The following is a 24,340-nucleotide window of genomic DNA, read 5'->3' as shown; positions in this document are numbered from 1 at the left end:
GTGGGCTGTATGTGGTAGAGAGGACTGCGAAGGGTATGACAGTGGGCTGTTTGCGGTGGAGAGGACTGCATTGGGTAAGACAGTGGGCTGTATGTGGTAGAGAGGACTGCGAAGGGTATGACAGTGGGCTGTTTGCGGTGGAGAGGACTGCATTGGGTAAGACAGTGGGCTGTATGTGGTAGAGAGGACTGCGAAGGGTATGACAGTGGGCTGTTTGCGGTGGAGAGGACTGCATTGGGTAAGACAGTGGGCTGTATGTGGTAGAGAGGACTGCGAAGGGTATGACAGTGGGCTGTTTGCGGTGGAGAGGACTGCATTGGGTAAGACAGTGGGCTGTATGTGGTAGAGAGGACTGCGAAGGGTATGACAGTGGGCTGTTTGCGGTGGAGAGGACTGCATTGGGTAAGACAGTGGGCTGTATGTGGTAGAGAGGACTGCGAAGGGTATGACAGTGGGCTGTTTGCGGTGGAGAGGACTGCATTGGGTAAGACAGTGGGCTGTATGTGGTAGAGAGGACTGCGAAGGGTATGACAGTGGGCTGTTTGCGGTGGAGAGGACTGCATTGGGTAAGACAGTGGGCTGTATGTGGTAGAGAGGACTGCGAAGGGTATGACAGTGGGCTGTTTGCGGTGGAGAGGACTGCATTGGGTAAGACAGTGGGCTGTATGTGGTAGAGAGGACTGCGAAGGGTATGACAGTGGGCTGTTTGCGGTGGAGAGGACTGCATTGGGTAAGACAGTGGGCTGTATGTGGCAGAGAGGACTGTGAAGGGTATGACAGTGGGCTGTTTGTGGTGGAGAGGATTGCATTGGGTAAGACAGTGGGCTGTATGTGGTAGAGAGGACTGCGAAGGGTATGACAGTGGGCTGTTTGCGGTGGAGAGGACTGCATTGGGTAAGACAGTGGGCTGTATGTGGCAGAGAGGACTGTGAAGGGTATGACAGTGGGCTGTATGTGGTGGAGAGGATTGCGATGGGTATGATACTAGATAATTGTAGAACAGCCAAAACTGGGAGAGGGTATAGGGCTACAGACAATTGTGGCAAAAATAGACTCCATATTCACCAGCCCCTTCCTGCTTCCACAGTGCAGAATGACTTTAGTTGAACAGAGGATGACACTGTGTAACAGAGCAACAACTGGGCAGAGGATATTCTTGAGCTCTTCCCTGGGAAGGACACCAGACTTGTTCCATAAGTACATGCCATCCTGACCTTCCTGGCACCTTTTGCAGATAAAGGGCTTCTCTGGCACCCCAGACAGTTCCAGACCCTACCTGGGTCCACATCTGGCCTATTACATACTTCCGGCCTAGCCAACCTTGTACAACCTACCCCCAGGCTAGGCCCAGGGGCAGAGTGCCCTGAGCACTTGGCATTTCCTGAATATTTTGTCACTTCCCCAGCATGCACCTCTGGCCATGAAACTCCTAGTGATTGGCTTGTGAGGCATAGACACTCCTAATGTTCACCTATTGGCTGCCCCACTCTCTGGCACGGTCACACCCCAGTACAAGTAGGTGCAGACAATAGCAGAACAACTAGGAATGACCAAACAATCACAGACTACAAATCAGCCAGACTGATTACAGTTCCAGCAACACTAGATTTTCCACTTAGGGTGAAGGGGCTACAATAATATATATAAAAGGATCATTGTAATCATATATTGAAGCTTGAGTTAATTACGCTGTCATAATGAGCTGTTCCCATAGTCTTCGTTCCACATCTAATGTTTATGTTCATGTAGGAAGATCTACTGGGGTTGGTTCTATAAATGTATATAGAGCCTGAAGAGAAATGCAAAGATGTAATTACAGGGGTACACAACCAATCAGAAGTCTGACTTTTTGCCAGAACACAAATATTTGGAAAACATAGTATACGTTCCTGTGGGAGTGCCCGGGCTCGAACCCAGTATGTTATTATGACTTGCTATGGTAATTACTTAGTCTATATCTTCGACAGGCTGGCATTTTAAGTACAGCATTCAAATTTTCTCTTTAGCATTTCATTTCGGTAATGCCGCCCGTCTCTCCAGACGGAGCCAAGCTATGCGCCTCGAAGATACTTATATCGGCCATGAAGAGATTTATAGAAAAGCCACATAGCCGGGGACCTTGGATGGTGGAGGTCCTGGGGGTCAGACTGCCTCTTGTTCTGTTATGTTTTATGACTTTTGCTGTTCATACAAGTTTGAAGCAATAACAATGTTACATCAGTCTTCCATCAAATGCACAATACACTTTTTTCAATTTGTTTACAAGTTGGCAAAATTGTGCGTTAACAAAGGCGTTCTTGGGTAACGGCAAAGTAAAATTGGCCTAAGGATGCTACGGCTACGAACATCAGTATCATCCCATATGGCACCCAGCTGACTGGTGCCCATCTCTCTACTGCTGTATGCTCATTTGAGAAGATTTTCTTATAAAATTCAGCCAATGGAAGACAGTAGAGTAACAAGCATGGGGATCATAGCATGACTGTTGATGCATGTGGAATGGAATGCAATTCTGTATAGGGACCCTTTCCTATGCTATTCCCTAATTTAGTTTAGTGTACCGGGTGCTATGCTGTACCCAGCCTGAGCATCTGCTTACATTTTTCTGGGCTCTGCTGGTTCCCCTATTCCCACTATGTTGATGGCTTCTGCCTGTCACTATCAAGAAGATTCCAGTAACTGGAAGAACAATCATTGAGTTATGAATCTGACCCAACCAACCACTGGGGTCCTTGTTCAGAGGTTTGGAAAAAGGGCTGTCCCTAAGGTATTCTTCACCTATGGCGATGTGCTGTCATTTCGGGAGGAGGAGGGGTTGGGGTGCTCCAGGGAATGGTCACTGAAAAAGGGGGGGGGCGCAGTGGGGGTTGGGTGGAGCAGTCACCGAACTGTGCTGTCAGAGTCTCTGTCCGGTGTCTCACACCACCCAGCGCACTGACGTCACTGGTTGCCAGGAGCTTGGCGAGATGCAAGACAAGCGTCCCGCTCAGCTCCTGGCAACCGGTAACGTCAGTGAGCTGGGAGGGAAGCCGCACAGAGCTTCACAGGTTGCTAAGAGCTCTTAGCAACTTGAGACGTTGTGCCCCCCCCAACACCCAGCTGTCACCCAATGAGATGCCTCCTGAGGCGACTGACTCATTATAGGGACAACCGTGTTTGGGAGGTTGATAAATATTTAAGGAACCTTTCCAGAGTGCTCTGACACTCCCGAGCTGTGTTTAGAGTTGATCTACGCTCTATCCTGAGGCATGTGCGAGAGTAGGGGTAGGCAACCTCAGCACTCCAGGTGTTGTGGAAGTCCCTTGAGGCATTGCAAGGCTTGGGATTTGTAGTTTCAGCACAGGTGGAATGCCAATGTTGCCTACCCCTGTGCTGAAGGACTTTAGCTACCCTGCTAGATTAGATTGGCTGCCCTCACAGGGTCATAGATTGCCTGCTCTTACAGGGTCATAGATTGCCTGCCCTCACAGGGTCATAGATTGCCTGCCCTCACAGGGTCATAGATTGCCTGCTCTCACAGGGTCATAGATTGTCTGCTCTCACAGGGTCATAGATTGTCTGCTCTCACAGGGTCATAGATTGTCTGTTCTCACAGGGTCATAGATTGTCTGCTCTCACAGGGTCATAGATTGTCTGCTCTCACAGGGTCATAGATTGTCTGCTCTCACAGGGTCATAGATTGCCTGCCCTCACAGGGTCATAGATTGCCTGCCCTCACAGGGTCATAGATTGCCTGCCCTCACAGGGTCATAGATTGTCTGCTCTCACAGGGTCATAGATTGCCTGCCCTCACAGGGTCATAGATTGCCTGCCCTCACAGGGTCATAGATTGCCTGCCCTCACAGGGTCATAGATTGCCTGCTCTCACAGGGTCATAGATTGTCTGCTCTCACAGGGTCATAGATTGTCTGCTCTCACAGGGTCATAGATTGTCTGTTCTCACAGGGTCATAGATTGTCTGCTCTCACAGGGTCATAGATTGGCTGCCTTCACAGGGTCAAAGATTGGCTGCTCTTACAGGGTCACGCAACAACAAAAGATCGTGCTTGATTAGCTTCTTGCCCGGCCACAGTGGCTGGAGAATGGCAGCGCTGAAACTCGAGGAGACGAAAAGCTCGTCGACATCAGCTTCATTAACTGCAGGATGATCAGCAAACGGATATTCTCTGATTGCCCATGCTCTATCTGCTGGCACCCACCATGGACTACACTGGCATCCAGGAGGGGTAGTGGAGCCCAGGGTACATTCCAGATAGCAAGGATAACTTGCTACAAACTTGTGGCAGGGTTAAATTGTAATTCTTGTTAACTTGCTGTACACATTCCTGGCAAGACTTGCAGAACACTCGCAGCACAAGTTCTAGTTGACACTTTTTGAATTTGTAGCAAGAGTCCTGCAGGTCTTAGCAAGAGCTCTGCAAGTGTACTGCTCTCACAGGGTCATAGATTGTCTGTTCTCACAGGGTCATAGATTGTCTGCTCTCACAGGGTCATAGATTGGCTGCCTTCACAGGGTCAAAGATTGGCTGCTCTTACAGGGTCACGCAACAACAAAAGATCGTGCTTGATTAGCTTCTTGCCCGGCCACAGTGGCTGGAGAATGGCAGCGCTGAAACTCGAGGAGACGAAAAGCTCGTCGACATCAGCTTCATTAACTGCAGGATGATCAGCAAACGGATATTCTCTGATTGCCCATGCTCTATCTGCTGGCACCCACCATGGACTACACTGGCATCCAGGAGGGGTAGTGGAGCCCAGGGTACATTCCAGATAGCAAGGATAACTTGCTACAAACTTGTGGCAGGGTTAAATTGTAATTCTTGTTAACTTGCTGTACACATTCCTGGCAAGACTTGCAGAACACTCGCAGCACAAGTTCTAGTTGACACTTTTTGAATTTGTAGCAAGAGTCCTGCAGGTCTTAGCAAGAGCTCTGCAAGTGTACAGCACTTCTGCAAAGCATGTTGATCTGGAGACTTGCAATGCGTACTTGCTGTAATTGTGCAACAAAATTGTGAAGCTTGGCAAGTCTGCAATAGTTTAGCAAGTCATTTTCAAACTTGCAGCTCAATTACTTGCTATCTGGGCTGATGGGGGATGGGTCAAGAAGGGGTGGCAGGCTATAGAAGTGATCGAGCGGTTACAACGGCCCAAATCACTTCTAGTAAAAAGCCGCCAGTCTGCCACAGCAACTGCAGGAGTCTGCTTGCAGGTCCCTGGTGCTGCCATCTCTGTAAGCCTTATGTCAGTGACAGTGAAAGGGTTAACAAATGTATGCACGCTATGTTATTCTTTATTCGTATGTTAAAGACGTGTACTTCTATCACAGCTAATATACTGCACTCTGATTAGGCAAAGAGTCCTTCGGTTTAATCAACTGGCAAAAATGATGAACTCTCTAGAGCCGTGGCTCTCAACTGGTGGGTCGTGACCTAATATATGCGTCGTGTATACTTTACAAAAAAATTGCCGCAAGGTGCTACAGTGTTCGGGTTTGGCTTGAAGAAAAGGTGGCAACCCTATCGTGACCCCGTGTTCAGGGGGTCGCAGTGTGCCTTCCACTGCGCTAGGTGAGAGGCTCCTCCCCTAGCGCAGCACTGTCAGTTCTCGTGCCCAGCAGCTATTCAAAATATGAGTGGGGGTATGGCTGCGAGGGAGCTCTATCCATGCATGCATTGCTTACAGCGCCCTTGCATGTCCTGTAGAGGTGCCTGGAGCGGAGTGACATCACATTCTGGTTCCCGACACCTCTACAGGACATGCAAGGAAGTTATACAAGCAATGCACATATGGATGGAGCTCCGACACAGCACAGAAGCCCACACTGGACCCCAGGCTCAGGATCCACTCCAGTTCTTGTAAGGTGGGGAGACTGGGGGGATTTTTCTTGGTGTGTGAGAATGTCTGAGTGTGTGAGATTGTGTCTGTCAGTGTTTTTGAGGGCCCATTCACACTAGTACAGTGTGTTAATTGTGGTTTTGTGCATGATTGCCGCGCAGTCAGGAGTCGTCCTGCTGTGAACCTAGCCTAATACACACCAGATCTGCTGGCACTCAGTATGCAACAAGTCTGCAAGTGTATGACCAGCTATAGGCCCTGATGGAGGTATCTCAGGTGTAATCTCCCTCTATCATCCTTCTCTCTACCCCCAGCAACCCCCCCCGCAAATATTCTAGCAATATCCGCAGCCAGCAAAAATCTCCCCCAGCTAAAATCTCCCCCCAGCAAAACTCCCACCAGCACAAATCTCCCCACCAGCATAAAGGTGCCCATACACTCGTACGAGAATCGCAGGAAATCCCGCGATCGTATGAGAATCATGCAGTGTGAATGAAGACGTGCGACCATTTCTACTGTACGGTCGCACGTCTTTTGTCTAAGGAGCACGCTAGAAAACCAGCCGAGAATCGTACGATTTTCGGCTGGTTTTTAGCATGATCGTAAGATCAATGCCGCACTGGCCGGTGTGCGCAAGCGCACACTGCCCGTTCAGCATTGCGGTCATCGGAAGCCCGCCCCTCAGGGGGGCGGGCTTGCGATGATCGCAAGTACGATCTGCCTGTCCAAGATGGGCAGATCGTACGTTTTCTAAATTACTTTACAGCCATCGCAAGACTAAGGTCTTGCGATCGTTATAAAGTGTATGGGCACCTTAAATCTCCCCCAGCAAGAACCCCCACCAGCAAAAATCTCCCCCCAGCAAAACTACGGCCAGCAAAAATCCACCATCATCAAATATTCCTTCCTCTCTTCATTGAAACCTACCAGACACTCAGCCGAGTGAGAAGTCCTCCTCCATCTCTCCCCTTCCACCTCCATAGATTGGTCTAGAGCCTTGGTTCTCAACTGGTGGGTCGTGACCCAAAAGTGGGTCGCGACCCTGTGTTCAGTGGGTCACCGCATGCCTTCCACTTTTCTATGTGAGAGGCTCCTCAGCCTCCCCCTAGTGCAGCACTGTCAGTTTTTGCACCAAGCAGCCATTCAAAATATGCTGCCCAGCACAGAGTGTCAGCTTGAGGTGTGTGGGGATGGGGGTATGGCAGTGAAGGAGCTCCATCAAGTTATACATTGCTTACAGCTCCCTCTTGTGCCCTGTAGAGGTGCCTGGACTTGAATGACATCACATTCTGGCTGCCAGCACCTCTACAGGGCACACAAAGCAGCTGTACCAGCAATGCACATATGGATGGAGCTCCATCAACAGCCCACACTGGACCCCAGGCTGAAGATCCACTCCAGTTCTCGTAAGATAGGGAGACTGGGTGCATCTTAAAAAAAACTAGTACAGTGCATTAATCACGCAGTCCTGTGCAACTGACTCCCTGTGCCACAAAATTGCACCTACCGCAAATTCTGGTGTGCGAGGTGTGTTGCATTGTCATTTATTTGAATGGCACCCCAAACACACCTCCACCTACAGTTTGATCGCACGCACCAGAACGTGCAGTACCGCAATGCCGTGCATTCCAGTGCAGTGCGACTTGGGTCATGAATTTATGACATATGTGGGTCCTGAGGTTACACAGGTTGAGAACCACTGGTCTAGAGCAAGGCTAGGCAAACTCCGGCCCTCAGCTACGGTGAGATTACAATTCCCATCATGTCTCTGCCATTAGCCAATACAAGGCAGCCACAGGCATGACCCCCAGAGGCAGATGCATGATGGAATTTGTTGTTTCACCACAGCTAGAGCGCCAGGGCTTGCCTTCCCCTGCACTAGACCAAAACAAGCACTTAACCCTTGCAGTGTAGGGGTAGCCCATGTCTGTGACTGTACTTGTGTGACAGAATGGAATTGAGTCGGGGGTGGCCCGCTGTCATGGAATGTCTCCGCTCCGGCAGGATGGGCCGGGGTTGTGATGGGCCCAATTAATTGTGAATTGAGAATGTCTGAGTCCGGTTGTGTGTCTGCGTACGGAGCGGTGCGCTCTATTCGTGGAATGAAACGCCTTCTTTGTTTATTTAAAGGTTATTAAAACAAACAGCTGATAAAAAAAAGACCACACAAGGAAAAGCTGCCTGCCGGCCGGGCAGCCGGGAGGGAAGAGGCTGAAGAGGGGAGACTCGCATGTTATCATAACACACCCAGGGCTCTGTGAAAGTGACCGGGGGGGTCAAAGGAAAACTTGTGTAAACTGAAGGTCTGCTACAACAACATGGCAACACAAACATACAACCAGCAGGACACGTGTGTCAGAGTGTAGAGCCGAATCTGAGACCCCGGAGAGAGGCACACATACACCCAGCACACACACGGCGTGCTAAAGAGATAGTTAAGTTGGCTTATGTTTTGCCTTCCATGGTTCCTTTTTGCTGTCTTTGGATATATTGGACCCAGTGACATCATCACAGATCATGGCTGGTGGGGGGACGTGTACATGGCTTCCTGAAAACATCACATCAGCCTGGTCTCAGTACTCCTAGAAAAAAACCCTCCGCTCTAATGCAAACAGTGGGCTGGCTCTTGGAGGAATTATGCAAATGTCAAAATGATGGGGCTGTGCCAGTGTGGAGGAGTGGGCATTCCTAGGGCGGAGTTCTATCAAATGTTGTGACTACGGTGGAATGTGTGACCGGTGAGGCGGTCACACGTTCCAACGTAATCCTGCCCAGTTTGACCTAATGGGCGGTCACACATTCCAAGCTGACAAACGGGGATTACAAACAATGGGATTACATTGTAATGTGTGACCACTTCACTGGTCACACATTCCACCGTAGTCACAACATTTGATAGAACACCCTCTGTCCTCCACCACCAGGGGAAGCAGAGTGTGCAGAAGTTAAGTGTTGGAAAAGAAGGGCAGGCTTTCCCCCTCGCCCTACTTGCTTCTAAGCTGCTCACCCCCCTGCAGCTTACTTCATGGCAGGACTCCATTTCCACAGAGTGTGGGCGGTGCTTAAGCACAGGGTGGGGCTTGACCTCCCCAGCAGACACCTGCTTGACCTCCCCAGCAGACAGTCCAATCTACTCGCCATGGTAAACAGTTAATGGACAGGCTCCTCTTCTCCTTCCCTGCACAGGGCCCAGGCTCCTATAGGGAAGGAGCCTGTCCATCAAAATGGTTACCATGGCAAGTTAGCAGGACTGCCCTCCTACCTCAGAGGCAGTCCGTTCTGGGCTTGGGCCCCCCCCTGCTGACATGATGGGGCCCGGCACAGGACATCCAATACAATGCATTGCAATGTTTGTTGACAACGGGTGACAACACATGTTAATGCGCACCAACATACATTGTAGCACGCTTCCTCTGATTTCAATGGAAAACGCATATGGAGGAAAAATACGTAGATGTCAATTCCCTCAATGGTCTTGTAAAGGTTTAAAGTCTCTGTTCACAGCTGTGCGATTAGAAGTTCTTCAGCCGTCACACAACAAGCAATCCTATTGTTTTCTAAGGGGCTTATTCACAACAATGCGTTGTGTTGTACTGTGTTCAGGGGCTTCTATTGGTCTACACTGTACATTTATAGCCTCATAGACTTCAATGGGATCTTATGACTGAGACCTGACATTGGTGATCAGTATTGAATGTTAGGGGCTGATTTATACAGGAATGGACTCTGCTCCCCAGCGCCATCTAGGGGCGTGAGTGTCATTCCCCTGGCGTATAGCATATACCTTTGTATATCAGTGTTTGCACAATTGTGATCTCATTTTGCACATTTGTTTAGCACTTGCTATGCATTTGATGCCGCCGTGTCCTGCTGGTTGTTTGCTGCACAGCTGCTTGCTCATAGATTGCTTCCGTTTTTCGGCAGAGCGCACATTTTATTTTAATTATAGTACATTTTTAGCCCCGTAGACATCTAATGGGAGAGCATAAAAAGACATGCAACGTGTATTTTAGTGCATGAGAACATTTCCCCTTTATTGACCAAAACAAAAACGCATAACGCAACAAAAATGCTCTAAAAATGCAGGCGCAGGCGTGTGAACTGAATCTATCATTCGATAATGCTTTCATATACTAGAAGGGTCCATTCACACCATAGCACTGCGTTACCTATACAATTAACGCATATTATCGCACCTAGTGTGTGTTACCGTGTGCTAGATGCGTTGTGCTGCCATTCATATAAGGCCCCGTTCACACCAGGGATTTTCGTCGCTCTGAAACGCATGCAAGTTCAAATCCAATGTATCCCTATAGGGGCCGTTCACGCAAACTCGCGGAATCGCACGGAAAAATACGCCTGGTGTTTGAAATAAGTTCTGCAAAAGAAGCTCATGGACTGTTTTGCTCCATAAACTTCAATAGAAAAGCACCTATCAGTGCGTTTTTGCGTGTTTTTGAAATAGTACCTGAGCTTCTTCTATGCACTTATCAGCCTGTTTTGCTCCATAGACTTCAATAGAAACACGTTAATCAGTGCGTTTTGCGTGCTTTTTTAAGCACGTTTTTGCAGCTGAAACTGATTTTCATTGGACAGCTGAAAACGCACCTTAAAACGCTATTACATATGAACAGAAACATGTCAAATGTGCTGTAATGCACATAAAAACCTTGCAAAAATGCGCTAAAAAATGCGTAAAGCATGTTAAAACGCTGTGGCCCTGGTGTGAATGGGGCATTATGGCACGCCAAAGCACCTCCTGGCCGATGTGCATTGAAACGCGAGGTACCCCAATACTGTGTGTTGGGGATGAAGAAACATACTGCATACTTTTTTTCTCTGCCTGCAATGTACGGCGGCCAGGAAGTGCAGCAAAGGAATGGCGGCACATGGTAATGCACACTAGGTGCTCTGTGCGATAATTAGACATATAACTGCGTTAAAAATAAATTTAAGGTTTGGATCCATTTGGATTTTTATTTCTTTCCTTTTTCACATTTCTGATCCAAAATTTCGGAATTTTTATTCTGGAACAAAGTCACATGACCGTGCCTGTAATGCAACCCCCAACAGCAAAAAAAAACATGGAATGGCCAGAGAACAGTCACATGTCCGATTTAGTTTAATTTTGAATGAAAGTGGGACGGATCCGAATTTTCATTAAACGAGTATCAGATTCATTCGCATTTGATGTTAAAATTTGTCCGGAAGACAATGGATCGCATTGCAGCCGGCTCACTTTGTTGTGGGGCGGGATGGGGAGCGCTGGTGCAGTGAAGTAACTGGCACCGCAGCCACGCCCTTCCCGTGCAGCGATCGGCCGCACGGGAACGCAAGGCACATCAATGTCAATGGTCCGGTCAGAAAAAGTAGTGCTTGCAGCATTTTTTCTGACTGGACCGGACCACAGGCATTGATGTGCCTTGCGTTTCCGTGCAGCCGATCGCATTGTGGCCGGGGGGTGTAGCTGTGGTGCCATTCACTTCACCGCCGCGCCCCATAACAAAGTGAGCCGGCCATAATGCGATCCAGTGGGATCCTGCCACAATCGGGCACTGAGGATGGTGTGAACTAGGCCTCAACGAAATTTGTATGAATATCCATTCAGCATCTCTCTTCAGTTTCCTCAGGTAAGATTTGAAAATGAGAGAGAGAAGCTGATTGGTTGCAGTGCAAATCTGCTCCAGATTTTTTCTGCTCCAGCTTTGATAAATTGCCCCCCATGGTATTGTGCGATTAATGCAATGCTGTGGCGTGAATGGGCCCAAAACCTGCGAGCAGCAAAAGATAAAAATAAAAGGTGGAGGTGATTAGTGACCAATCCCACTTGCATGAGTGTAAGGTATGATCCCCTCCCCCCGCTCATGACTTTAGGGGAACGATAGTCCCTCTAGAAGGCTGTGCTGCCCCGTGTGCTGTTTTCCATGCAAAGCATTTTATGGCTGAAAATTGCCCCTAATTGTTCCCAGTCATCTTTTCGTGTTATTCCAAGAATGTTCTCCTGAGTGCTCGCTGCGCTCTTATGTCCCCCTGGTGGTGGAATTGAAGATGGCAGCCATCATTTCACAACAGGATCATGTTGGGATTGGACCCATCTCTTCAAATGATATTGGTTCATCGGTTTCACTAACGTCTGGTGATAATTTACAGATAAACTGCAGGCCTGTCATCTCTCCGGCATCCCAGTCACATGACAGCGTGCTGTGCAGCTGTTGCACATAAAAGTCTCCCGGAATGTTTTATAGTAAAGTCCGGCTCCACTAGGTTCTTCAAGGCGTTGAGCTGGTAAAAATTAACATACCTCCTTCCCAGCAGGATCTTACTGGGATAGATAAAGATTTCATCTGCAGGGCTTTATAGTACTGGACACTATAAAAATCCTACCAAGAAAAACACACAAACACACATCGAAGACAGGAGGTCCAAGCATCTAGTACAGTAGGCAATCTCTGCACGCCAGCTGTGGTCAAACTACAAGTCCCAGGAGGCATTGCAAGACTCAGCTAGAGTGTCCAGGTTGCCTACCCCTGGTTTAGTGTCTTCATTCGAGTCACAGGTTCACTTGCGGTTGTAAAATGTTCTTCAGATCTTGTATGATAATGACAAAATATTATTCCCCTTGGATGCTATGGGGACAAGAAGTCAATGTACGAGCGCTGATGTTCCATGACTAACAATCATGTTGTAGCGACGTGACGGCAACCCAAATTACACCAGGAGATTGCCAGTATTCAAGGAAGACGTTCAAATATTCTCAAACTCTACGGCTTAATAAAACACCACCAGTGCCGTACAATGAGCTGTGTGGGCCTCTTGTTGGATCAATCCTACCGTGTTTCCCCGAAAATAAGACACTGTCTTATATTTTTTTGGGCTCAAAAAAACACACCAGGTCTTATTTTCGGGGTAGGTCTTATTTTCATGGAAACAGGGTAAGAGCAGCTGCTATGACCTCAGTGAAAAAATTACTTCTGGACGTCAAAGAAAAACATTCCGCAAAATGAAAAGTAGAAGTCAAACAGCTAAATGCACACCTGAAATATGTATTTATATAGCGCTGACAATATACGCATAGCTTTACATAGGGCACATTTACATCCGTCCCTGCCCTCAAGGAGCTTACAATCTAAGGTCCCTATCTCACATACATACGAGGGCCAATTTAGAAAGGACTCAATTAACCTTCCAGCATGGCTTTGGAGTGTGGGAGGAAAGCAGAGTACCCAGAGGAAACCCAAGCAAGCAAGCAAAGGGAGAACATGCAAACTCCATGCAGAGTTCTGATCAGGATTAGAACCAGGGACCCCCAGTGCTGCAAGGCAGTGGCGGAACTATTGCCATAGCGACCCAGGCGGCCGCCATAGAGCCCGGGGCCTAGCCAGGACGAAGAACAAAAGGGTCCCCCTGATGCAGTGCAGTCAGCCTGGGTCGCTATGGCACCGCAGGCTGCTGGCGGTCACTGGGGGCTGAGAGGAGGAATGTGCCGATGTCCAGATCAACCTGTCAGTGATCTGTGCAGTGGCGTGTTCCTTCTCACAGCCGCTGCTGAGTCAGTGACAGCCAGCTGCTGCGGTGGAGGAGGCCGTGACCTGGCAGCAGCAGCGGAGGGGGAGGCAGGGCCCGGCAGCGGTGGAGGAGGAAGAGGCCAGGCCCGGTGGCGGTAGAGGAAGCGGGGCCCGCTGGCAACCTAGGAGGAGGCGGGGCCTGGCGGTAGTGGCAGCTGACAGGTAGGTGTGCGGGGGTGTGACCAGCCAACCTGAGACCCTGCAGAGCCCACCATTGGGAGTCTATGGTGGGCTCTTCAGGGTCACTCTCAGGTGGGCTGTGTGGGGTCTTAGGGGGACCCTGCAAGGGGCATAACTGGAAATCACAGAGCCACCTACAAAATTGTATTATGGGGCCCTGTGATTTCTAGTTACGCCCCTGCTGGAAGGCAGAAGTGCTAACCACTAAGCCTACCAAACAATTTGTAATGTTGGCCTGTCATTCTTATGCTACATTCGTAGCAGTTAGTAAGATCGCACTGCTATTTCCTGGTTTACCATAATGGCTCCCATGGTCAGCTCTCTACTCAATAGATTGGAAGGTGAATGAGCACCACAACCACAATCAGGAAGTTGGGGGCAAGGGTGACACCATAAATCTTGAACCAGAAAGGCACACTCTGCCCGTAATCTGTAGGTTAACGTTCCTGTGCATGGCTGCTAGCTGTTAGACCCATCTGTCACTGACAGCTCCAGTCCCTATTAACAATCCAGAAATAAAGCAGTCCCCGATCATGTCATTGCTATGTCAGGCATGATATAGGGATCACATGCAGGTTGGGGGGTCACGACACAAAATATAAACCTTTAGCCAGGTGACGCCAGTAAAGCCAGAAGATGGCAATGTTCCTCTGTCTAATACTGTAATTACAAGTCTCAATTACAGTGTTAAAAAAAAAAAAAATCCCCATATTTCACATTTTTTGCTCATTGGACAGCCAATAAAAATAAAGAGCAAGTTTTTTTTTTTTTTTTTTACTAAAGACTTCTACACAATAAAAGCCTAACAAATGTCCTTGAAAAAAGGGATTAATGGGTGCATATAGACAGCAATATATTTGACCTGGGCATCTAGGCATTAATGAACAATTTTGGGAACAAAAGGGTTAAAGTGAAACTCCAGCCTGGACAAAAATAAACTCTTGGCTTGGGGTCCCGCTACAGCAAGGGTCAAATGCTCAGTAACTCAATGAGGGAGGGGAGGAGGTTGTATTGCTTACCTCAATCCCCCCCCCCATGTTTGTCTAGGAGTGCAGCTGGAGGGTTATCACCTCCGCTGCACCTGCAGTTTATCATCCTTGAACTCTCCGTATTACTTAAAGGGAACTGCCCCTTCAAGGATCGCAAATTGTGTTTATTCATATTGCATATTGGGAGAGAGCTGTTTTAATGTATGATTTTGTTTTTATAAATAAAGGGATGCACAGATACCAGTTTTGCGAGTACGAGTACTGGTACTTGCCGAGTACTTACAAGTATGAGTACTGATACACTTTTGTTTAGTGTCATGTGAGTTTTTCTAAAACAATACAGACTAATGATTTCAGGACAGTGGTGGAGTGCCAGAGCCAGGTCCCAGCTGCAATCACTGCAACCCTGGTAGTTCTCATGAAAATGCCAAGTATCTGCGCTGGTACTCGAAAAGTATCTGTGCATCCCTATTATTCATCCATTCCGATTGGCAAAGGATCCATGCACGGCTTCCCTCGTGATCAGAACTGTGTGAAAGGGGCGTATATCTTATTTTGTGGTGAAAGTGCTCCAGCCTGACCGCAGAGGCACAAGAAGATTCTGATCCTAAAGGAAGAGTCAAGTTGCAGAAGGCTACCAGGTCACACTGGAGCACCATGGGTAGTGTGGGTCTTACCCTGAAGCTTCTCACGCGGGACAGAGGCAGAGCTCATGTGTTTTGGGGGTGCCATGTTGTCTGGCAAAGGACTAAGCAGAAAAAAAGTGCTGTAAGCCTGGTTGTCTGGGTGTCACGTTTGGCCCTAGGGTTCTCCTCTTTACCGGCATGGAAGAGGAAACAGTCGCCAAGTCTGTCATTTAGCCTAAACAGCATAATGCTCCAGAAACAAGCATGCTCAGCCCGCCATTGCACAGTCAGGCCCCAAAACACACAGAAAACATGACAAAGCTGATTTATCCAACTTGTTTCATATATCACTTGTCATATTTGTGAATTTGTAGGACCCACAATCCACGCTGCAGAAATACCTTCACACCCATGTCCTCCCGGACCTCTCATATAAATGGTGCCAAACAGGATTCTATTTCAGGGTCAAACAAGCTTCTGTTCCTGGATGCCCTTTCAAAGGTGTTGGTAAGAAGTGACGGCTTTCATTTCCCTCTGTATATTTATGTATCTGTCCCAGAGAAAGTGGCCTCTTTATGCATGATAAAGCAAGTGTGAGCTGAACAGACGGGCTCATTGTCACGAGTCAGGGTTATGCATCAAGGCTTTTTGTTTTTTCATGCAGTCTGGCAAGCTATCGTCAACAAACTACAACTTCCTTAGTCTACATTATAAATGACCCATAAAAGTGCCTTCTGCAATGCAAGAGCCCAAAAACACCAGAAGAGGTGATACATTACTGTAACTTTGTAGCGTGTGTAACACTGTTGCTTATGGAGCTTCCTGATGATTCCATTCTCACCTCGAGGTCTCCAACTTCTCAGCCACGCATGAGTACTTTTCCTTTGCTGGTTATAAATGGATTTGAGCAGTTGCCATTTATTATATTTGTATTTGGTTCAGACACACACTAGAGTCTGGGCTTCTGGCTGTATATGTGCCTACACCAGAGACATATCTACAGATAATGGCGCCCATGGCAAGCACTGAAATTGCACCTCCTTTCCAAAAACTCCAGTGTGTTGAATGGATAGTCACCAGTACACACGAAAGAGAATCATAACATTGTAAATCAATTTATTATAGTCATAAGAAGCCAACATTTCAGGGCCTTGTAGGGTCCCTTCTTCAGGGTGACGTAGTAACAATAAAAAATATCCCACACACATGTATACATTATGAGGTCACTAAGTGCAAAAGAAACACCCGTTGATGTCATAATGATGTCACATCCCACAATTATGCCGGGATCCGCCCAGCTGCGTGAGTGACAGTACGCCCAGCTGCGTGAGCACCCGCCCCCTCCCCCGTCCGTTCCGCTAGTCAGCACTGGCGGATTGGAGGGGGGAATCCAGCCCCTCCCCTGTCACGGCAGAGAGCTGTGACAGGATCGAGAGGTGAGCGAACGCCTGTATGTGTTCGCTCACCTCCCGATCTACTGAGCCGACCTGTGACAGTCTCATTGTCACAGGTCGGCTAGAACAATGAGGTGAGTGAAAAGCACTCACCTCATAGTTCTCCTTTAACCTCTTGCCGTCCGCCCGTTAAGAAAAAACGGACGGACGGCAGACTCGCATCCGCGGGTTGCTAGGGGGCGCGCGCGCACGGGCAGGAAAGACCTGCTCGTTACTACAGCCGTTAACGGCTGTTTCACATACAACCGATCAGCGGCTCTATAGCCGCCGATCGGTTGTATGGCGTGAATTTCAGAGCCCCCCGCCCACCCCCGCATCTCGGGTGCCACCATCTCCTCCCTCCTGACCCCTCACCTTTAATCCCGGGATCCGCTAGCCCATCGGCGGCCCGGGACCGGCTCGGGAGGGCGTCAGGAGGAGGAGGGAGGGAGTCAGCTCCTTGCTGATCTCCCTCCGGGCTGTGAATGCAGAAGTGATGTGTATTACATCACTTCCGCATTCACCTGTCAGTCATCTGGCTCCTACTGCCAGAGAGAAGAAGCTGATGAAGCAAATCTGTGCTTCATCAGCTTCTTTTGGGGTCTCCAGGTGACATTAGGGGTCCAGAGACCCCTAATGTCTCCATAAAGAGGACCTGTCAGTGTACCTGTGCTATTATATAGGGGGATGGTATCCCCCTATGTAATAGCAATAACAATAAGTGTAAAAAAAAAATCTATATAAATAAAAAAAGTTAAAAAAAATAACAGTCACAAACAAAAAAAGTTTAAAAAAATAACAGGTCACAAATAAAAAAAAGTAAACCCCCCCCCCAAATGTTTAAGTCCCCCCACCTTCGTTTACGCACATTTAAACGTAAATATGCGTCGCATGCGCCAGCACGCGAAAATGACAATTGCGCTACACATGTTACATATCGCCGCGAACGTCGCAGTGAGAGCAATCATTTTAGGGCCATCAATCACTGATAACACTAAACTGATGAGCGGTAAAAGCTTTTAATGCGTCGCCTATGGCCAATTTTGGGTAATGTAGTTTTTTTGAGGTTTCGCGCGCATGCGCAATTTTAAGGCTTGACATGTTTGGTGTCTCTTTACCCGACGTGACCCCATCTTTTATATTTTACCAAAAAATTTGGTAATAATAAATGTTTTAGAATTTAATATAGGGGGAACTGTTTTAAAAAAAAAAAAAATCTGTAGTTTTTCCTTAATATATTAAAAAATAAAACACCAGTGGTGATTAAATAGCACCAAAATAAAGCTCTATGTGTCCCCAAAAAAGGGTATAAAATTCTTTTCAGTACAGCGCTGCATGACGGAATAAATGTCAGTCAAAGTACCGCAGCGCTGAATACTGAAAAATGGCCTGGATGGGAAGGGGGTTTAACACCCCGGATGTCAACTGGTTAATAAATAAGGAATATCCTTATTGTTGATATTGAGGAACAGCTGCCCATGCAGTCATTGCTGCGGCGTCCCTCATTGCTATGGAAACCTGGTAGTGTGGGAGGAGTGAGGCAGACAGCGGGATCCAAGCAGACTGCGCATGCATGAGCAGAGCTAACCCGCCCACTAACTAATGTGGGCGCAGCAAACCATCCCCGCTCGCTGCTGTCACTTGCAATGATCCACACACTGTATGGGGCCATAAAAACATAACGTCTTCAGGATGACCACATTTAATAGACCCGATACTACATTAAATGTGCAGGTCTGGGAGAATTTCATATCGATAGGAACTGATTTTTAATGAAAAACACTGCCCAAGGGGGTTGCAAAACCCATGAACTTTGCTGGACAGGACTTGCCATATACTTGGCCAATAAAGTGATGTACACGATGGTCATCCTCTTCAGAAATTGATGTAAATCATAATCATTGTAGCAACTTCCACGCATTTTGGCTATAGTAATAGCCGGATATATACGTGGAATCCGCAAGCATGTTAGTTTGTGCATTTGCGTGCCGCACGGATTTACACGCAGAAAAAGCTGCCGCTATGTGTGAAAGAAGACTCAGACTTGTGCGTTGTGCTAAAGTAGGCTAAAATGTGGCATACCAAGATGCATGTGCTCTGCTTAGTAGTGCCAAACATTGAGAATGTACAGTAGACAGCAACACACTGCAGTGCATCGCACATACCATACGTTTGGGTGCACTGCGTTGTCGAAAACAAAAACATTGTATACGTTTTTATTCTCCGTTGAGGTGCATTATGTCACACGTTAACATGCTTTGCAATAAGGCAGCGGATTCATTATATATGGGTTGCTTTAACCCAATGCATGTTATTATTATTACATAGTATTTATATAGCACCAACAGTTTGTGCAGCGCTTTACAATATAAGGAAGACATTACAATCACAAAACAAATCAAGACAAGATGGTAAGGAGGGCCCTGCCCGTGAGGGCTTACAATCTAAAAGGGGAGGGGGAAGTGATACATGAGGAGGGAGCTGTGTGGGGATGAATTGTTTGAGAATGTGAAGGTTCAGTGGTTAGGTTGAGGTGGGATAGGCTTCCCTGAAGAGAAGAGTCTTTAGGGAACGCCTAAAGACAGTCGGGGGGGGAGAGATAGACGGACAGGTTGGGGTAAAGAGTTCCAGAGGATGGGAAGAGACTCATGTTAGCATGTGCCATAAGGTGTGTGCATTAATATGGGGCAACAGAACACTTAAAGTGATGCAGCCGCTCGCAAGGGACGGAACCCGTAAGTCGGCAGCGGCCGCAGAACACAGCGTGGATCGCGGACAAGATAAGACCTGTACGCTGTATTCCTGAGTGTGGCTTGGGGTTACCGCTTTGTTAACCCCGAGCCACACTCGGGAATACCAATGGATACGCGCGGAAAAACGCCCCAAAGAAGCTCCTGTACTTGTTTGGGTGTAGGGCGTTTTCACGGGCTGAAATACGCCCAGGTGGGAACCATGCCTATAGGGATTCATGGGATTTCACTTGCGGAGCGTTTTTCAGCGCTTCGATCAGCGCTGAAAAACAACCAGGTGTGAACCCAGCCTTACTACTAACAAAAATATATCTTATTTGTGTAACAGTCGGCTGTAGATCATCAAATCATCTCTGAAGTAGCCATCGCTCCAAGGTTACTCCTGTGATGGACTACAATCTCAACACAAATGAGTGAACTAAACATGAGATTGTAGTCCATCACAGGAGTGATCTTGGAGCGGTGACTACTTTACAACACACACAGGGACCATGGGGAACAAAAGTAGCCCCCCTCCAGAAGGAAGGACAGTGTCAGCACCAATTCAGAGATGATTTGAGGATCTACAGCTGAGTGATACACAAATAAGATAAATTTTTGTTAATAGTTAAGGTACTTGAATGTATTTTTAAGATTTAACTCCTGAGTTTAGTGTCACTTTACGTGTGAATCATCATCAAATGGTTTTACGGCTAGATTTTGCTACAGCTAATATAATTTCATAAGCAAATCTCAGAGGAGCATGACACTCACGGATGAATTGTGATTACTTCCCTGTGCTAGCCAAGGACATGGTAGGTCTTCTCCAGAACACTAAGGTTCAGCTGTTGAGTTTGTATGGTAACAGTGCCATGCCTTTGTAACAATAACACATAATGATAGGGGGAGCTATGGTCCAGATAGGATCTATGCATTAGAGTTTGGGAGGATGTATCTTGTACATAATATAGACATCCCTAATGAGATCAACTTGCAGTAATATACCACAGGGCATAGAGTACGTTTATATAATAGCGAACAGATTGACTGGGCAGTGTCTTGCTTGGATTACACATTCTACTGATAGAAGAACCCAAAAAGAAGACTATCGTCATCTAGAATGAGGTCTGCTGAACACCAAAGCCAGTCACTGGTGTTCTATGAACTCCTTTAAATGGACACAGTGCTCCACCAAGTGGCTGCCTTTGATATTACAAGCGTTTTGTCACCACAGACAGAAGATCCTGAAAGTGAAGAGGCAATTGTTCTATAGACGGTGAAATGAGTAAGTCAGATTCATACCTGTTTGGTACAACAGATAATGGGTTTATAAACAGGTGTAGGAGGTTTAGTGCTTTAGAAAATGGCACCAGTTCCAACAATGATCTTTATTGTATCATAGTGTGCACATTTCAGGTCTGTCACATTCATTTATCCTAATAAAACATTTTTTGTAACGTATTCTAATTAAATGATATGCTCCAGTAAGAACACTTTCCTTGAATTAGAAAAGGGACCATTTACAGGTTGTATACTGTAATTATATTTGTGCAAATCTTCAGGCCTGAGGACTAAAATCCAGAACAATGTACATTACAACATTCCATGAGAAAAGAAAATGTGCTCATAAGTGAAAGGAAGGAGCCATATGCTATCACATTCCATTTACCACCCACAGAGAATGCTTACACTTCCTCTATAACAGTATATGGAACCCAATGTTCAAAAGCAGTGAGCAGATGTCAGCTCAAGCCGAGCACTTGTACTCACAACCCATGAAAGAGAACCAGTCATAATTGATCTCTTAGATCTGTCCCCTCTGCCTTGCTCCCCCTCCATACCGCGGGTCTAAGGTCCTGTGAGTCATCACGCTCTATACAGTGTTTAGAGCATAATGACGCCTGAGTGGGGGAGGAGACAGGCTGAAGGGACTGGTCTAGGAGCCAGCCAGGATTGTGCTTTGGGTGAATATAACTTTGTTATTTAAGCTCCCCATACAAAACAAGCACCACCATTGCAGTGAGAGGGTAGCCCCACTACAAAAATATTGGTGGCAAAAGAAAAGCAGAGAAACAATAGCCAAGGGTGGAAGGGGAGGAAGGAGTTTATTAGGACTGATTAGAGTTAACCAAGGATAAATAAAGGGTTAAATTGGACGACATTTATTTCAAGAATAAAAAGTTACTTTATGATATCATTGTGCGTATAATGCCATTCATATCTTTAGAAATGAATAAAATAGTAAATACAATAAAACAATATATTGATTGATTGTACTTACTCGGTGACACTTGAGGAAGTCTTATTCTATACTGCAATGGCTGCTTCTTGACAGCTAGTAACTGTCGGTAAGTGCAGCATGGGGGAGAGGAGCGGGAAGATGGAGAAACATCCTACAAACTTTGCTGACAGATCTTCATGATTCTTTATCCTGAAATGATTAAACAGGGCTCAGTCTGTGATCATAGTACATTCCATTGATCATATTGTGAGGAAATACCCGCTAATGTCTCTTTCCAAAGTGTTCTCCTAAACAGGAGCACACTTCATTGCCGTGATAACTGAAAGATATTTGTGGCTGTGATATGCTTTTCTTGTTGTGGGTCCATCTTTTTTTTTTTTTTTTTTTACAAACACGATGATGATGACAATTTCAAGAGGTAAGAAGAAGATCGATGATGATGATGTGCAGAGGGCAATGACCGAGCATTCAATGTTCATCAGTTCAGGGCAGTCTGAGTAATGGTGGAAGATGAACATCTTCTTCGGCCTGTACAGTTTCCTTTCACCATTTCACAATGAAGCCAGTTCTAGATATACACAGCTACACTGGTGAAAACAATTGCCGACTCACATATTACTGATATGAATACTTCACTCTGAAACATTTAAAAGATTGGAAGTCTACCTGGACGAGGAAGTGATCGGTCTTCGATGCAAGCTTAAAGGGTCATTCTACTTTCCTAAGTGAATTTGGGAAGATGGAAGCATCCCTCCAATCCGGGCTCCTCTCCCCCCAACTGTACTTACCTTTGGCTAAATGTTCCTTCCCCTCCGCCGGTGCACTACCTCTACTCCGTACACAGCAGCACACACTGCATTTTGGATTTTACATTTTGCTCACGAGCATTCATTGGTTAGTGTGGTCACCTGACCAGGTTTGGGTTAAGAGGGGGCAAGATTGGAGGGGTAATTCCATTTGCACAAATTCACCAGAAAAAGTGGAATTGCTCTTCAAAAGTACATCTAAAAGACGGAACAATTTTTTCCCCATTTTGGATAAAGTAGAGGAGTATTAAAGCTGCTGTTGAGTTGGGAAGATTTCCCTTCACTTCCTGTCCTAGAGACTCCACAGGAAGTGAGAGTATCAGGGAAATCCCCTCTTGGATAGTTGTCAAGGGACGACGTGTCCCAACTTACAGGTATCCCCTCATCGTGTCACTTTCATTTCCAGTGACAGGACAATGAGGGAGTGAATCTCCCCAACAGAGACGCAGACATCAATACAAACCTGACATTGGTTATAATCTCCCCACCACTCTCACTTTTATTTATACTTTAGGGGTTGGCATTCCCACCACTATGCTCCATCTGCCGTTCTGTGCTTAGCATTCCCCCAGCGTATGGGTGGGCAGTTTTATAAATCGTCCTCCGTGAATTTCTAGGAGATAGAGGACATTTCATTTTCTCGGCATCCAAGAAGAGGATTGATGTGGCTGTTAAAGCTGAACTCCAGGCAGATATAAAAGATAACAATGAATGCAGCACTACAATCCTTAAAGGGTAATTCCCCTTTCCCAGGCGAATATGGGAAACTAGAATTACCCCCTCCACCCCACTTGCTATTCTTACCTTTGGGTGTACTATCCTTGCCCAGCACAGGTGTGTAGCGCAGCCCTGAGCATAGAATTCTGCAAATGGAGAGCACTCCTAGCAAGAAGAACTTCTCATTGGCCAGCTCTGTCAGGTGACCGCACTGCCAGCAAAATTCAAAATCCATAGCACAGGGCTGCGATACACAGCAATATGAGGTACGGATAAGTACCCCCGCTCCGGCAGAGGGGAAAGAGAGTGTTCACCCAAAGGCAAGTATAGCAAGTGGAGGGGGCCAGATAGAAGGGGGTAAATCCATTTCCCAAAAGTCATCTGGGAAAGTGCAATTACCCTTTTATACATCATTAAATGTATTTTATTTATTGAATGCAAGCAGTGTAAGTACCGGAATTAGACTTGCAATCCTCTATACAGCAGAGGAGAGGAAGAGGCAGCATGTGCTGCTGTTCTATCAATAAACATGCTAGGAGGAGAGAGCAGAGTGCTGCTTCTCCTTTTACTGTCCAGACACAGGCTGCTGGGGGAGAGACAAGACCTGTAAGTGTTACTTAACTGCAGAAGAGAAAAATCAGGTCTCCCCCGTCAGACAGGGCTGTGCTGTGTGGCAGAGCTGTGTAAATCTCAGAACCAGATGGACAGAAGTACAAACCCTTTGGCTGGTCCCTGTATGCATTTCATTCACGTATTTGCTGTGTGCCAGGATTTCAGCTTTAAATTCTATATACGTTAGCTGGGTAATGCAGCCGAACATTAACATTCACATAATAACCAAACTGATATGGCACAGGCGGTGCTGGAATCCCCTCTGTAGACGTTGTGGTCCGGGGTGTCACATCACTGTTCTTGTACCGACAAGCTGCCTAATTTCTCTTCTGTATTAGTTACATTCGCTTCTCCCTTTGCTGACTTGGCGTAGACTCGCTCGCCAAAGATGGTGCTGCCAATGCGGACATTAGTGGAGCCAACCTCAATCTGGAGAACGAGGAAAAAAAATAAATCACAGGTATAAAAAGAATATATGACACGGGAGTGTTACATAAAAATCTACCGGCACCGGGCTCATCAGAGGGACATTTATTCTTGCAGCAAGTATCCGAATTACTCATTATGTAAACTGAAAATCCTGAAAGCTGAAGCTTAGAGTGA

General features: G+C 46.9%; 1 protein-coding gene across 1 annotated transcript in view; it reads right to left on the bottom strand.

Annotated features, from left to right (window-relative positions):
• Nucleotides 1–24,026: 24,026 nt before the first annotated feature.
• The window catches only part of PROSC (proline synthetase cotranscribed homolog (bacterial)), a 12,225-nt gene continuing 11,911 nt past the window's right edge, over nt 24,027–24,340 (bottom strand). The window contains exon 8 of the mRNA XM_018561022.1: nt 24,027–24,166. Coding sequence (XP_018416524.1) covers nt 24,029–24,166 — 138 coding nt within the window. The 3' untranslated portion in view covers nt 24,027–24,028. The remainder of the gene's footprint in view (nt 24,167–24,340) is intronic.

This window comes from Nanorana parkeri, unplaced genomic scaffold (assembly GCF_000935625.1).
Source record: "Nanorana parkeri isolate BGI_ZX_2015 unplaced genomic scaffold, ASM93562v1 scaffold493, whole genome shotgun sequence".
NCBI classification, from domain to species: Eukaryota; Metazoa; Chordata; class Amphibia; order Anura; family Dicroglossidae; genus Nanorana; species Nanorana parkeri.
The sequence above is the reverse complement of the archived record's forward strand: the minus strand, read 5'-3'. Positions and strand labels throughout refer to the sequence as shown.